At 39.5% G+C, this 17,192-nt stretch overlaps 1 protein-coding gene across 3 annotated transcripts; it reads right to left on the bottom strand.

Moving 5' to 3' along the window:
- On the bottom strand, positions 1-17,185 carry a2m3d (alpha-2-macroglobulin 3, member d). Of its 3 annotated transcripts, NM_001443455.1 has the most exon segments (36): positions 1-94; positions 174-279; positions 471-551; positions 623-704; positions 853-974; positions 1,046-1,267; positions 1,635-1,819; positions 1,934-2,096; positions 2,183-2,257; positions 2,323-2,479; positions 2,555-2,630; positions 2,741-2,917; positions 3,734-3,817; positions 3,889-3,940; positions 4,015-4,136; positions 4,242-4,362; positions 4,744-4,969; positions 5,052-5,205; positions 5,323-5,416; positions 6,927-7,052; positions 7,434-7,583; positions 7,651-7,863; positions 7,927-8,154; positions 8,229-8,399; positions 8,671-8,780; positions 8,846-8,966; positions 9,296-9,407; positions 9,483-9,567; positions 9,636-9,801; positions 9,881-9,901; positions 9,980-10,032; positions 10,220-10,376; positions 10,564-10,747; positions 15,916-15,982; positions 16,516-16,656; positions 16,955-17,185. In NM_001443455.1, coding segments are annotated over 33 exon segments (4,146 nt in total). In that variant the 5' UTR covers positions 10,657-10,747; positions 15,916-15,982; positions 16,516-16,656; positions 16,955-17,185; the 3' UTR covers positions 1-53.
- Between the last annotated feature and the right edge of the window lie 7 nt (positions 17,186-17,192).

The following is a 17,192-nucleotide window of genomic DNA, read 5'->3' as shown; positions in this document are numbered from 1 at the left end:
TGCATTTATAAAAAGTACTTTTATTCTCAATTCAGTAGTCAGAACTGAAACAATCATGGACAGGGGGACTTGTAGGCGGTCTCAAAACTGTCACCTGAAAAAAGAAGCAGAGGATAAGTGCCAGCTACAGGACATTCAGCTCAATTATAAAATCTCAAATATGACAAACATACTTCTCTGGTAATAGTCATAAATATTAATGACCGCTGGCTTGAGATTCTGCACTGCAACAGTCTGTGTTAGCTGTATACTGAAGGTCACTGGAACACCTTTGGGAACCTGCAAAAGAGAGAGAGAGAGAGAGAGAGAGAGAGAGAGAGAGAGAGAGAGAGAGAGAGAGAGAGAGAGAGAGAGAGACACTTAAAACCCAGAAATGCTCAAATGCAAGCTAATGTGTCAAAGTTGGTGAATACTAGACTTTTAAGTCCTGACAGTTGAGGTAGCGGGTTCAATAGAAACTCCAGTCTCACCTCTTGTAGATAGATGAGGACATGATCACCTTCAGAATCAACCCTCTGCACTAACGGAGCGAAATTGGGTTGAGATCCAAGCTGTGAGAAAGAAAACACTCAGCAAGTAGTTTCAAGGATCCCAAAAAGTCAACCTGAAAACTCATACCAACCAGTGAGGTGTCTGCAGTGAATCCTGACAAGAGCTTGATGTCCACCAAAACCATGTTAGTAGTTGGTTTTGGACCAGTGTATCTGAAAAATTGAGGTATTTTTATTAAATAAAAAAAAAAAAAAAAAAAAAAAAAAGGCGATCATACAATGTTCTTTGAGGTCAAAAAGCTCTGAAATGTACATGCGACCTTAAAGGCCCTGGTACAAAAACAAAGGAAGTGGTTCCTACTTGGCCGTAAAGGTCAACATCAGATTGACTGGTGTAGCCTGGCAGTTTCCAGAGACCTTCGCAACAACACTCAGTGTTTTAGAAACTCTAACAGGAGTCGGGATGTTGTAGAAACATAAAACCTGTGGGCATAAAAATAAGACAATGAATCCATGCGAGCAATCCACCAACATAAATGAGCGAGCATACACACCTGTACAGAAGCACAGGCAGCTCCAGCTGCTACAACACTGTATGTGCCTGGAAAGTTATTCAGTGGACTCTCCTGGTACAGCAGGCGGTTGTTGGGAGTCACGTCAAAGTTGAACACATCACCTGCTGGCACTGAGGACTGAACTGTGACTGTGCTGGAGCCTCCAGGGCTGAAGACTTGTGCAGCATACATAGACAAGGCCTGAAGTGCCACCACGGTGTCCTAAACGAGAAAAAAAGACCAAAGCTTAAAAGCTGTTTCAAATGGATCAAATTCAGAACACTTATGAATTTAGCTGCTTGGGATTTGCCACAGTTTGACTAGTAGTGGAAACAAACTAAACCTTTAAGCACTGCAACTCATGCAACTTGAGCACAGGAGTCACAGCATCTGTATTTCACTAGAAAACATCCTATATTTATATTATTTGGTAGATGTATCTTGAATGCAGTGCAGTTTTTGTAGAAGCGTGAGCTTCAAGGTAATCAAACATGTTTCAGTACAAGTTACACAATGCCCCAAATAACGCACTTTAGTTCAAATGTTAAACCATGCCTGAATTATGATATCATTTCCTAGCTGAACTCACCTGAGTGGAGGAGAAACCACCATAGGGATTCTGCTGGGCCACGAGCCAGTTGACAATGCGGTTAGCATAGCCCAGATTAGCAGTGGTCACAGGCTGTACAGTTAGAACCGCTAGCAGCACATATGCACTGATCTCCACTGCCAGAGTATCCCCAGATGTCGTCTGAGACCAGTGGAGAGTAGTACCTAAACACAAGGAGTGTTTTTCTAAGCAAGAAAACCTTGGACACAATGACAGAGGAAATCTCATCGCTAAGTTCAATTAGAAACAGGTCTAACTTAATTTTATGGATAAGTTACCTTCAGAAATGGCAGTGTTTCTCAAGGAATTTAAAAGCTGCGCTCGAGTGCTGGTCTCTCCAGCCAGACTGAAGGTGTAGGCCAGCAGAGCAGTGACATAGGTGTTTCCCAGATTCCCAACAAGAGGCCTCAAAAATGACAGAGCCTTCGTAATGACAGGATCCTGGAAGGAGAGAGTCAACTTTAGTCAGTTTAATGACATGGATAGGTCAATGTTTGGGGTACTTTAAGGAAAATTAGTTAGTTTACCGTGACTGGAACTCCAATTTCAAGCATTGATGCAACGATGTAGCCAGTCATGGTCACGTTATCATCAACCCCACCCTAAAACACAACAGCATCTTCAAGATCAGCCTCGTTTATAGAATCTTTGAAGAAAGGTGGCATACCTTCATGTCTTTGTGGTACAGAGTGCCCTGTTGCACAAAACAACCATCTGAACCCTGCGTGCCAATCAACCAGTCCTTTGCGCTCTGAAGGACATTGGGATCTATGTAGGTGAAGTTCCTTGCTAGGCCAAAAGTCCTCATGACAAAGGTAGTCAACCTGTATATAAAAGATAATAAAGTAATAAAAATGCACTGCTTAAATCAATCAATACTCAAACTGCAGGACACGCACCATGTATTGGATGGTGAATAAGGAAAAGTGCTGAATGAACCGTCGCTGTGCCTGTAGTTCAGCTCTCTTTGATAACCTGTTCCAGTCCAAACATCCAAAATTTTATTAGGAAGCACATTGAGAATACCCACTTATACAGGTTGGAATGCTTTAGACTTGCTCTAAATCCTGAGACTTTAATCATACCACTCAGAAGATAACTCGCGGCAGTGTCTTGGATGGCTGGGGTGAGCTGTGCCGTTACTTTTAGATACTGCAGGGTGTAAATATTGGGAGCGAGAATGATCATGTTCTGTTCTCCACAGCCATAAGGCATCTGTAGCAAGTTTGCCAAATTCTTCAGTGCACGACCCATGATGTCCCCTACGACAATAAAAAAAAAAAAAAACAAGTTAACTGGAAAATCAGTGTCCTAAGACTCAATGGCTGTGAAATTCCTCACTGAATCAGACTTAATTTGGAATCCTTGTTAAGAGATCAAAACTGCTACTGGAACTGAATACATGGATCTACACGGTCACAGCGGTTAAGGTCCAGGTTTGATCACAGAATTAGTGGAAGCAGACAAGCACACCAGGGATTGAATTGCATGCAATATCCAGGTTTGCAGCATTATAATATTGGGAGCGAGAATGATCATGTTCTGTTCTCCACAGCCATAAGGCATCTGTAGCAAGTTTGCCAAATTCTTCAGTGCACGACCCATTGTGTCCCCCATACGACAAGGACAAAATCCAAATTAGAAACAAGTGTCCTAAGACTCAATGGCTTTGAAATTCCTCACTGAATAGGGACTTAATTTGGAATCCTTGTTAATAGATCAAAACTGCTACTGGAACTGAATACATGGATCTACACTGTCACAAACGGTTAAGGTCCAGGTTTGATCACAGAATTAGGATTGAATTGCATGCAATTTCCAGGTTTGCTGCATTTATTAATAAGCAAATGGTCCACTTGAGTAAAAATGTTCATAGCAAAGCGGACAGTTAAATATTCCAAGATCAGCAGACTCATGTTACAAGTTTGTCAGAGTTCATTCATTTTAAGATTAAATCCGTGATGGCAGGCATTCATTTTGTAAAACAAGTAACTGCTGCTTAAAGTATGACTGCCAATTAAAATGAGTCTGCGCTGCCCTACAGTAGAGTCATGTAGTATCCTTTTAGGAAACTTTACCTATGGCTGATACGGAGCATCTGGCTGATCCCTGGATGACTTTTGTTGGAAATGTGATCTTCACGTTCTCTGAAAGAATGCTTCCTGTGAATCAAACAACTGATCAGCTGACAGGACTTGGATCTCTAGTGGTCATATATTTAGATTGAACTAACCCTTTGGACAGAGTAACCAATTCCGGATGAAGGTCCTTTCTACTCCTTCAGCCTAGAGGAAGAGGGGAAAAAAGGAGAAAGAAATAACCACCATAAGCTCCACTTTCTAATTTATTAGTTACTTACCAGAACCAGCAGACTTCGAGTGACGATGTCAGTGTGTCCTCTTGATGGAACGGTCACAAGCTGATTGTCACACAATTGCTCTGATGAGCTGGCCTGGGCACTGATGGTCACATTTATAGTTCCTACACAAGAGAGAATCAATTGAGCAACACCCCCACACACACACACACACACACACACACACACACATACACCTTCCATTTAAAAGGAGTCAGCCAAGAACCAACCAATAACAGAAGCAGTTAAATCCCATTTGAAGGTCTTTCTCCCATTGGCAGAGAGATGGGATGAATAGTGACCAATGGATTTAAGAGTGAAGTTGGAGGATGGTGTTGGAGTCACTTGAACCTGATAGTGAAAAGCATTAGACACAAGGATCCATTACCACAAGTGTAAGCAGTTTGTTCAAAAGTAATGATGGCTTCTGTAACCATTTTCATGGGGAGCAAAAGGGTACTGGAGATTAAGATTGTGTTGAAGTCTTACACCATTTAAGCTTAAAACCAACAAATTGTAGGTTATTTTCAGTTAATACTTGAAGCACTCAAAGCAAACAATCTTGATAGTAATGCATTTACTTCTCTCGAAGTATTAGAAACTGGTCATCCTGGAGTTACTTCTACAGTGGGATAAAGCAATCAAATCCAAAAGACTGGTTAGTTTTAAGAGGAAGTTTCTTTTCAAAGTAAGGGGTAATAGTATTTGCATATAGATTACATGAACCCAGACCTTGATGCATTGGGGCAGATAATTAAAGACAGTGGCCTTCAGATTTAAAATCTCCCCACGGATTATGGAGTAAGGCAGGGTGATCTCCAGAAAGAAGGGCTGGAAGGAAGTCAGCAGAACTGGTGGAGCCAGACCAAAACCACTGGAGGCTAGACAGAAGGCCTCGGTGTCCCATGCAGTGATTGTGTCAGGAACTGTGAGGGGAACTGACGTGGACCCAGAGTCTCTGAAATACACACACACACACCTTATTTATTTTACACACACAAAAAACTATTATTAATTGTATAAATACAAGTTCCACCAACCCCACAGTAACAAGTTGCCAAATCCAGGTTTCTGGAAAGTAAGTCCTGATGGTCACAGCAGGGGAACCACTGTCACCTCTAACAAGTTCTCCTAGTTCTACAGGTACAGGAGCATTCAGAACCAGATCAGAAGATTCTACTGGTGAATACAAAACTGAGAGAGAGAGAGAGAGAGGGAGGTTTCAAATTAGTTAAAAGCAAAACTTTTTAAAAACTTGTACTTTTGGTGTTACAACTAGCAAATTTTAAAAATCAACTAAATCTGACATACCACCCGGGAAGTTGCGATAGTAGCTCAGCCCTCTGTATGTCAGGCACGGAGGTTCTCGAACCGGCAGATTTGTTGCAGTCTTAATCCCCACACCCTATTAAAATATTTGATAAATACAAATTTTGCTGTCAAATTTGTATTTTAACATGCGATTAAATGAAATATTTAACGCGTAAAAAAATAAACGCAATTAACGCATTTGCAGTTTTTTTTCCCTGTTGTGGCCACGGGCAGACTGGTTATTTGTCAGACTGGGCAGTTTCCTGCTGGGCCGATGTACTTTTTGGGCCGGGCTGATCAGCTTATGATCTGATTGGCCCATAAAACACTCAGACTGTCATGTTTTTCTGCCTAAGAGATTGACAATCCTGTGAGCTGTGACGCTCCGTCTGGAAAAGATGTTACTTTCAGAGCGGCCGTGTGACAATCTGCAGCCCATTGGATCTTTTCTTTGACATTGGGCTGACCCAAATCACAAACTTGCATTTTGGGCTCTGTGTCAGCATGCAACAGGTGTGCATGTTAAAATTGCCCAGATCAATATATTCCCGTCTATTCTATCTAGTTACCCATCCGTCCTTACAAATACACTTTTTCTTTTTTTACTTAAATCCACCACAGCACGCTGCAACTTCCTCCTGTGCTGTTTCCTTAACCTGCAAGTCTTTGTTTTACAAATTATAAAGATTAAATGCTTCAAGCTCTGAGGTGTCAGTCGTGCATTAAGATACAAATTTCAAAAAAAAAAAAAAAAAAAAAAGGATAATGACATTGTGTTTGATTGTCAGCATGATGTAGGCGCATATTGACAATATTTATAACAATATGGTTATTATAATGATATTTATACATGACCAAACCAGTGAGCAACTAACTTTTTTTTTTTTTACATTTAGTTCTGTTGTTCGTGCCCAAACGAATTACATTTTTTAATTAAGTTCATTTGATTGACTATGTACAATCTTTTAGCTACGTTTGAGGTTTCATTGTAGAGTTACATTTTTTTTTAAGGGTTTGACTCATTGCTTTTATTATTTCTTTATTTTATTTGCGTCAGCAGGCAGTTTGTCATGTTCATTATTTATTAGGCTCCCTCAAAACACACAGGCACCCACATTTCCAGTGTGGATTATAATATACATTTTAAAAAAAAATTATAAAAAATTCAATTTGTCAACTCTCGTTTTTTCCTATATATGGCTTTTGTGCTTTTATAGAAAGGGAGTTGGTAAACATTCAAGGGCGGGCACAGATGGGGAGCATTTTGATTGATGTATTGGGCCGTTCTGGCCCAAAATGCCAGGATTTTGTCCCAGTCCAGCCCTGCAATTAGTACAATTGTTTGTATTCAATACTTTATTATTATAATAATGTTCCATATCTGTAATGCCTGTATTTTGGCTTTTTTTTATTTACATGAAGAAATCTGTTACAGGTTAAATTAATAAACAATTATATTCTGAATTTAAATAGTTTTTCATCTTGCATTTACATTAGAACAGCCAAAATTACAGGTTTCAAATCTGAAAAGAGATAAATTCCCACCCCCCTCCAAAAAAAAAAAAAAAAAAAAAAAAAAAAAAAAAATTATATATTAGTTTTACCTTAAAGGTGTTATAAGCTTGATCTGTTGGCACATCTCGAAGAGGTCGAACATTCAGGCAGTTCTGTTGATCTTCAACACCAGGTGGATAATCAGATAAGGAGCGCACTGGGAGCAAGTTAAACATCTGAAAAAGACCAAACCAGGAGACCTCAGTCAATTCAACTCAAGTTTACCCAGTTAATTTTTTAATTTCCATTTTATATATATATATATATATATATATATATATATATATATATATATATATATATATATATATATATATATATATATATATATATATATATATATATATATATTTATTATTTTTTATTTTTTTTTTTTACGTTTAGTCATGGATGTTTTGCATAAAGTAGAAATACAAAAACATTTCTCCCCAGCCCTTTTTGTGGAACTTTTTTTTTTTTTTGCTTTGGAAATTAAGATTGTTAAAATTGATTTGATCTTGGATGAAAAAGCATCAGATTGTGCTCAAAGTAAAAAAAAATAAAAGCGAATCAGTTACCGCCTCTGCACTCAGACGTCCTCCTGACTGCATGATCAGAACACTCCGATCTATAGCACTGAGGCCACACAGAGATCCGGCTTGAGCGGAGACGGTCAAAATACTTCCCTCACCAGGAACCGCTGTAGCAGGAGAGAACTGCAGAGAAACCTGCAAACAGACAAGCTCAATGAAAGACATGTCACACTCCCCACAAGACAACTAGATTTACAGATACCTGGTTTGAGAAGCACTTCTCAGTGTCAAACGATGCACTACCAGTCACTACAGTCTCACTGGGCAGAACACTGAAGACTAGAATCTGAACCATCGGAGCCATCTTTGCATGGACTGGGAGATCAAACGTCACCGTGCCAGTCGTGAGGGTGTCAGAAGCCCAAGCTTGAACGGTTTTAAACCCATGCAGAACGATCACTCCTCTGGACATGACCTGACAGACCACTAAATTAATACCAAACAAACGGACCAACAAAGACAAATGAAATCTATTTACCATATAGATGATGTCAGCACTGTAGTCGCCAGTCTCTCCAACAAATGTGTACTTGACAGTCACTGGATAAGTGGTGCCACACTTCAGCGGCTGCTGTAGACTCACTATAGACAGATCACTATAGGTTGGGTTGTCAGGAGCAGCAGTTTGGGAAAGCTGAACCACCTGTGAATCTGTTGTGAAGTGTGGTGAATTATCATTAAACCAAAGCTGAGGAATTACACTTGCCTGAGGGAGGAAGAAAAAAAAATTTAATAACTTGATGGAAAAAATAGGAATGCTCAATTAGCAATAAGTCATACCACAAGGTACAGATTCGCTTTAGGAAAATTAGTGGTGTTGAGGGAGAATTCTGCAAGTCCGCTTTCATCTGTGGTCACATTGAAGAGCACTTTGGGTCTCCACTGGCCGTGGTCCAGCAGATAGACTACCTTGTTACTGATTGCGTTGCCATTGAAATCAGACACTGAGATCTGTTTAGGGAGAGAACGAAGCATTAAGTTCAATAGAGTAGATTACTTGGTCAATGCAAACATAGGTGAACTTCTGCATGAACAGAATTTCGCAATGCAATTACCATGATTGGAATTAGTTGAAATTTGCTCAACACAAGTGAGGTAACTCCACATTCAAGCAGAAAAACTGGTTTGATAAATATATGGAATGTTTCAAGTCAACCGCACCACCTTTGAAAGGAAACCAAATAAAGGAGACTCCTGCAACAAGTGATGAATCTCAACTCACCTTTGCATTAATCGTTGACCCATAATCATAGAACTTTGGGAGATCCACAAATGTGACCTTGCCAACTTCATATGTAATCGACACCGTTGCGGATTTTGACATGACAACATCTGGAAGGGAAAACAAATATGAAGGCAAAGTAAAAACAGCACGTTGAACTCAACCTGTAGTTTACCTGTTCCCTGCTCAGTGAGGTTGACATTAACAACGAAGGAATTCTGCAGGCTACCCTCCAAACTGGTGCCAAAAAATGTTGATGTACTGAATGTTAGAGAGGTACAGCCGGTGTCGTCCATCTGGTAGCAAAATGGTTAAACTGATTAGTCACATTGGTGTGTATATATATATATATATATATAATTATTTTCAGCAGCTTGTTTTATGATAGCAGTTGTGACCAAACTATAAACTAATATACATCACCAGGTTAGTTCTCTTATAACAAGCTTCGTCATAGAAGCAGTAATAATAATAATAATAATAATAATAATAATAATAATAATAAAAATAATAATAATATAAAAAGCCTGTAATTCAGGATTTCCTAAATCGGCAAGTTAGGAGCTGCTTTTAGCCTTGAGATATTGGTGACTATGGACCTTCGGTGTACAGTGGTCACTCATACCAAAGCAGTTTCATTCAGACAAATGGTCACTTTAGGATCTTGAATGAAGGTAAAATGCTGACGGCACAGGTTCACAGACACTTGACCAGGTACAGGCTGCCCATACGTGTATCTGAGAAAGGAGCAAGAATAAAATCAGAAACACCACAAATGAAGCATTACTAAAAAAACAAAAGGCTTCACTCACTTTGCACAAGCCTCAACTTTCAGTCCCACATCTGCAACATTATACGTCTGCGGTGTGTTCAGGGTCATGTCAAACTTGGGCAAAACTAAACCACAAAGAGCTGTTAGACCTCAGATCTGATGTTGTACAGTTGAAGATGACATCAAGACTCACCATATTTCTTCACATCGAAACTCTGGGAGATAGTTCGATCGCCAATATAAGCCTTTAGTGTGTACGTCCCAACCTGAGCTTCTTTGTCTAAAACATGAGAAAGCTCCAGTATCCAGTTTGTGGAGGAAATGTCGGTCCACTGACGAATCCGGATCTTGTTATTGTCCTAATGAAATTAACAGCACAAAAAAATAAATAAAAAAAAAAACACATTTCTGCATCGAACCATGAATACCAGTTCTTACCTCCACCACCACCAGACTGTACTGAAAGACAAAAAGGTTACCATTAGCCAATGATGTTTGAAAAGCTGTATTAGGGAACTGGAAAAATAAAGATCTTACCATTTGGTCTTGGGGCACAAATGTATCACTCATTGTAAGAACTCTGAAATTAACTGTAGGCGGGAAAGAGAGGGAAAAAAAAAAAGGTGATAAAGCACCTGCTAGACTGTACTGATGAGGCGGCATATTCACACAACATAACCATCATTTGGGTTCTAAATAGATATAATTTTGTTTTGCTAAATGAACCTCTTTTTAGAGGTTCTTCACTAATACTCTGATAAAGCTCTCACAGCTCACCCCTCTGTCCTGGATTGTAGAGCGGTTTGTCTGTCTGGATGAAGGTCAGCGGCAGGTAAGACCTGAACATCACTTTACTCTCTTCAGTCATTTTGAAGGACTGTCCTTGAATGACCACCCTCACAGTCTGCACCGAATCTCCACTTACTTGAGGAGCCTGCAGAGAACCAATAAAGTGGATATTTTACCTAGAAATTCCCATTTCCTCAACTTAAACCTGAATACGTTCTGTTCAACACAAGCAACGATATTAGGTATTAGATATTATACATGTTTGGGGAGAACTGGTTTTTGGTGGATGTTAAACTGAAGAAAACTACAACTATTACAAGAAAAACTCAAACCTGGAAATGAAAACATCTGTGAAACTTCCTCCCGGACGTCTGCTGCACAAGTTGAATTTCGGTGCTTTTCTCATCGACCAGAGAAATGGTCATTGTGACACTCCCTTTGGGCTTCAGAAGACTAGCGCACAGTTTAGCTTCAGTGTCAGACTCAATCAGTGAAGGAAACGTCACCAAGAAGAGCCTGCGGGAAAACAGAGTTAAGTCAAGATTGGATTGGTTCCCCATAGGTGTAGCCATGCTGGAGACATGATGAAAATGTGTTCCAGTTAAATCTACTACTAAAAATGGTTTAGCTAACTGATGCTGGCTAAACCTGAAAATACAGTGGTTGGACAACGGAAAACACTGGCCACCAGGTTGCTCAAGTTAAGCCACAAAACCTCAAACACCAAATTGGCCAGTCTTCATTTATAGGCTGTAATATCATGGCATTCTGTAGGTCCAATACTTGTGCTAGATTGTAGAGTCACTGCCAAGGTCTACCCAACCATTCTGGATGACCATGTGACCCAATGGGTCAAACATTGCATCCTGAAAGCAGCGCCATACATCAAGATAAGAGCGATACACATAGCAAGACTGTTAACAGAGTGGTTTGATTAATATTAAAGTGAAGTCAACATCTCCCATTGCCTGCATTCACCAGATTGAAATATTGAGCTACTTTGGGGAGTTCGAGCAGCAAATCAGTAAAGTCATTTTCCCCCTCTACCGGCATCACGCAGTGACCCGGACAATATTCTGAAACAATGGCTCAAAAACCCTCTTGCCACTGTGCAGGACTTCGGATTCTGTATTGGTGCAAAAGGAGGGCTTACACCAGGGATTCTCAATCTCGATCCTTGAGGTCCGGTAAAGTTTAGCACCAACCCCGATCAGACATACCTGGGCTAACTAATCAAGCTTTCTTGACTTTCTAGAAACATCAAGTTGCCTCAACACACCGGCATGGAAGCTAAAACTTGCAGGACACAAGCACTCCTGGACTGAGTCTGAGAAGCCCTAGTCTACATGTACTTGGGAGTAGTGGTAAGTGCAGTCCTAAAGACAACAACGTGATCATTTTTAGCAGGAATAAATCAGCATAATAAGTTTTATTTGGTTCAGTGGCATGGAATATTGACTTATTAGTTGGTCATATTAGAGAAAACAAAGAGAAAAGAAAAAAAATGAAGACGAGGCTTCCAGCCTGATCTAAACTGGTCAAGTTCAGACCAGCTAAAACAGCAGGGATAAAAAGTTAAACTTCAGGAAGCATGGTGGCCAGCTATAAACATGTATTTTTTGTTATCAAGGTCTAGGAACAAAAGAAATAGGATGCTTCAGTCCACTTTAACATTAAATATTTAAAAACCAAATAACCTTACTCCAGACTCCTGGACTAATGTTAACAAACTAGACCATTTGAAAGGATTCCAACCTCAGATTGTGGTTTACCATTTTGCACAAAATCAATTGGTAAATTCCTATCATGTATGACAGGGTTTTAAAGAACGCACAAGGTTGTATATGGAAGTAGATACGGTCACAATGATGCAATACATGTTTTTCATAGTAAACATTTTTCTATAGTATTTTTACTATATTTTCCTCCATTGGGACCACATCAATATTTAATGTCAGAAGAGAGATTTCACTTGATCTTGAATGAACGTACTATCCAGCAATACAAACTATACATTGCTAAAGATATGGAATCCTAAATAAACTTGACCGTGTTTGGGTTTTGTTTGTTTGTATAAAATATAAAAGATATTAAAAGCACTCTTACCATTTCTTTATGACAGCAGTGTAGATGCAAAACAGATGAAAAACTGATCGAAACTGGTGGCAGGAGAGGTGTAAGGATGGCTATATCTCTCCATAATATTAAATCCTGAAAATGTTATGGAACTCCATGAGCAAGACCTTGAGAATGGTCAAGTATTAAAACTTTGTAATCGAAGAAGATCAGCAAGAAAACCAGTTGTTCAGGTAGTCTCGATTGGTAAAATGGTCTTAATTTCACTGTAATATTATAATCTCCCTTATATCAGTTAATTTGGGTTTTAATAAGATCTTTGCCAGATGCTCCACTCCAGGGAAAATGGTCTTCACATTAACTGATGACCAGGCAGGAGTCTTGGTGAAGCTTTTGTTGTCTTGAATTTGATGATTTGAGGATTTAGGCAAAGGGTGCAGAAGTGTCTGTGGGATTCTGTAGCCAGGACACACCGTTGCAGAGTTGAGTCTCAGCTCTCCATCAGGACTCATATGCTGTAATGGATTTCTACACGGTCCAGTATTAATCTACAACCCTTTAATGTCTCTTTGAGGAATGCATGTTGTACACTCTTGATTGGCTTATTTTGTTTAGTTATGTGAATTGGAAGGGAAAATCTTTGCCTGACAAATAAATGTAAGATTCTTGTTTAACTCTAATATCTCCTGAAAACATTTAAATCTAGTAGATTGTTTAGGCTGATGATTCCGCAGGCCTACGACCAGGATTAGTCATACATTCAGGCTCAATGGATGGATCATGGGCACAGCATTAGAGACCTGTTGATTCTGACAATCACGGACTTGGTATGATATAATCTAGGGGCTAAATCAACCTTTCTTTAAGTATGAGCAAGCATACAGGCGACCTAACATTAAAGGAAATTAGTTCAGGTATATCCTGTCCAAGAACCAGAACTGGCAAGGATGTGTCCGTGAGCAGATGGAACTGGCCAGCATACTGACTCCAAGCGACTTGAGGTAAATAAACCATTAATTGAAAATAAGGATTTTTTAGATTACTCAAACTAAATTAGACCCAATCACGACCTTTAAGGTGATCAGATCTAATTGGACGAATCGAAATTTAAATTATAAATTGGAGTCAGATTAAACTCAGAGTTGAAAACAAATTTTAAAAATTTAACAAATAAAAATCTCTTCACGTGCTGAAAAAGGCAAACACACATTTAAGCTTTATTCATACTGTTAGTTCAGTCATAGGACTTGTATATGGACCTTTACACATGTATGACAATTACAGTTTATTTTATTAAAGCAATTATAAATAATGAAAAAGTGGTGATCTTAACCTTCATATGACCGGGCGCAGCCATTGGACCCTTTTTAAGTCTCATTTACTCCCATATTTAGTGATGCTAAAACAAATGCTGTTTGATTTAGCAAACTTCCATTTTCTTAAATTATTATACCTGGTCTGTATAGTCGTGCAAACACTTGTTAGTAGAGCAAGTAGTTTTACCATTTTCAGACATTAATCATTCCTAATCATTTCTACCAGACACGACTCAATTGAAAATTCTATGATCAGAAAAACGAGAGCACTTAATCATTAACGAATAAGATCAATACGGTCACCAATTAAGTGTGGTGGTAAAGTTTGGTACTGCATCAAAACAATCTCACTGAATGCTCATTGTTTCAATAAACTTCATATTTGGAGTATAATTTGATGCCAGATTGCCAACACCAGTTTGCAGAGAAAGGCTAGATCTTAAAAGCATGTCCGGAGTCTGTTGGCCACAGGTTTACATTTGCAATATTTGATATCCACAGAGTATTAATTATGAGAGGCTGCTGCGGTTCTCCAGAGGTCACATTTTCAGCTTACATTGCGAGCCTTCATCAGAAAGGAAATACACTGTTTTCCACTAAGGCAACCTGGGGTGCTGAAATATTTGCATTAGCATGGTTTAAGTATGTTCACTTGAATATCTGCAAACAGAAGGTACTTGCATACTTCAGAAGAGTCAGAAAATTACCGAAACTACATACAGGTAGGGATGGCTGACGTGAAACTGACGTTTCGACAGTGTTGAGATCCCGAAGCGCAAGTGTTTCGAAACACTGCACTGAAGCATGATCCGAAACACCCAAGTCACGTGACTAAAGCGATTCAAAGCATCGATCAGTTCAGAAGCATTCAGAGACTGCCAGTGTCAGAAAACACATCTGTCTTATACGGTCTGTGGACTATGTGCGTGCACGCAGTTACTGTGCTTCAAATGACTTTTGGGTTTGAGTCCCGACTTGTACAAATACTTCGAAATCATGGTTTTATGCATTACCCTGCTGAAAAATCCAGCTTAAACCAGCCTAGGTTGGTTGGCTGGTTTTAGAGGGGTTTTGGCCATTTCCAGGCTGGTTTCCAGCTATTTCCTGCCTGGTCTTAGCTGGTCAGGCTGGAAAATGACCAGCCAAATCCAGCTAAAACCAGCCTGGTTTAAGCTGGATATAGCTGGTTTTGGCTGGACTCCCAGCTTGGCTAGGCTGGTCAAGCTGGTTTTAGCTGGTCATCTCCCAGCCTGACCAGCTAAGACCAGGCTGGAAATGGCTGAAAAACCAGCCTGGAAGTGGCCAAAACCCCTCTAAAACCAGACTGGTTGGCCAGCTAAAACCAGCCAACCAGCCTAGTCTGGATTTTTCAGCAGGGTAATCATGTTTCTGTTTTATGGTGTAGTCTAGATAGGATACAGCTGCGGAAGTTGCCATCAATTTAGCATATTTTTGGAACACTCAATAATAAATATTTTTACATTACTGTTGGGTTTAGGTAGACGTTAATGAAACACAATAAATGGGAAATTTAATGAATAATATAAATAGTTATTGGTAACTTCTGGCCACAACTGTTTCTGATCTGGCAACAACCCTGTTTTATGACCAAAACAAGACAAGTTTTCACAAAGTACTTAAAATGTCAGACCAATGTTGAAAAATGCGATACAAGAACAAGCGTTACCAACTAATTTTAAAGGATTTTGAAAAAGCTTTATCAGCCTGGATTCAAACCCACTATCCCCAGATGGTAGCCAGAAACCTTAACCACTCCACTATATCAGTTCAAGGTTAAATTTTACAAAGCAGGGTTTAATACCTCAAGTTGCTCAACTGTTCTTTGCTCAAACCGTTTTAGTGCAACACAAATGACCACTTGGTGTCACCATAGAGTCGGGTTTTGAATCGTTTCAAAACTACGACACATTTGCTTTGACTGTTTCAGTATTTCATGAAGCCTCGCTTTGCCCACCACTACATACAGGATGGGTTTAAAGGCTAGTTAATAGTACTTACGGCCCAGAGTCTGGTCCTATTGGTTTTGGGACTTCAACAGCAAGGGTGTCAGAAATCTTGACACCATCAATGAAACAGAGGAAAAGGACAAGATTGAGCCATTTCCAAACACTGATCTCCGTCACAGCCATGATGAACAATCATCCAAGGGTTTCTCCTTCAGAAACTCTGCACAATGACTGCTACAATCCACAAATCATGGATAATAGAGATCCAACAATGCTGGAGGACACTCAACACTGCACAAATATAGACTTCACTAACGAGACGCACCTGATTCAGCTCAGTAGCAGACAGCAGCACTGGCGCTCTGCCCACAGCCAACTCTCACAAGACAGTCCTAAAGGTGCCATGAAATAAAAATAAAGCTTTTTAGATGTATCAGTTTTTAGTTTAATACATTTTTTAGTTTAATAAAAATTTGCTTTAATAAAATAATATGTATAGGTCATTGTAAAGCAGAGATGCTAAAACTAGGGCTCGTGGTAGTCCCAAAGTTTGCCCATGCTTTTGATTTGGCGACATCCCATCTGAGGTAAGAGGCAGAATGATATGGATGGTTTTAAGATTGTCAATTCCAATTTGACGTAAAGCTAACTAAAATTAAACGTTTTAATTAAATGGTGCAAATTAAGTCAGATTTAGTTTAAATACATACTGTCACCTAACAATTTCAATTCATTCATTCATTTTCTTGCCGGCTTAGTTCTTGTATTAATCCGGGGTCGCCACAGCAGAATCAACCGGCAACTTATCCAGCAAGTTTTTACGCAGCGGATGCCCTTCCAGCCACAACCCATCTATGGGAAACATTCAAACACACATTCACACACACACTCATACACTACGGACAATTTTGCCTACCCAATTCACCTGTATGCTTGTCTTTGGACTGTGGGGGAAACCGGAGCACTCCACACAGAAACGCCAACTGAGCCGAGGTTCGAACCAGCGACCCAGCGACTTTCTTACTGGGAGGCGACAGCGCTACCTACTGCACCACTGCCTCCCATCCTTCACACATTTTAAATGGAAAATGATTTAAACAATACAGCGTTCATACAACAATTTATTGTTTTTCTCCTATTCAAAATTTATACTCTGCTTAAAAACATTATAAATATGCGTTGCACAATACAAATAAAACAGATTTTAATATGAATTACAGCAAACAAACACACTTAATGTGTTTATCCCTTTATTAAGATGTCCATGGTGATGTATTCACCGTTTTATTTAGGGAAACTCCTGAGATAAATAACTGATATCTCTGAACTTTAAATTAATCTAAATAAAATGCTGCGCTTCCCACCTCCAGTCGTAATGACTTCTGAAGCAAGATCAGTGCTCAAGTCTGCATCGGTGAGTCCTCGATACCAAGAACACATGCAGAAAGTTTCACACGTCCTCTGTTCTTGCGTTCTTGAGTATTGGAACTGAACTTTGGCAGCAGATGATGATGTTACAGCCGAACACGAGGACGCAAGACTGCTGAGGAATGCATATTGAGAAAACAGCCAAACTCTTGTGTGGCCGCAGCTTCAGTGTGA

Source organism: Danio rerio, chromosome 3 (assembly GCF_052040795.2).
Source record: "Danio rerio strain M-AB ecotype USA chromosome 3, GRCz13ab, whole genome shotgun sequence".
Classification (NCBI taxonomy): domain Eukaryota; kingdom Metazoa; phylum Chordata; class Actinopteri; order Cypriniformes; family Danionidae; genus Danio; species Danio rerio.
The sequence above is the reverse complement of the archived record's forward strand: the minus strand, read 5'-3'. Positions and strand labels throughout refer to the sequence as shown.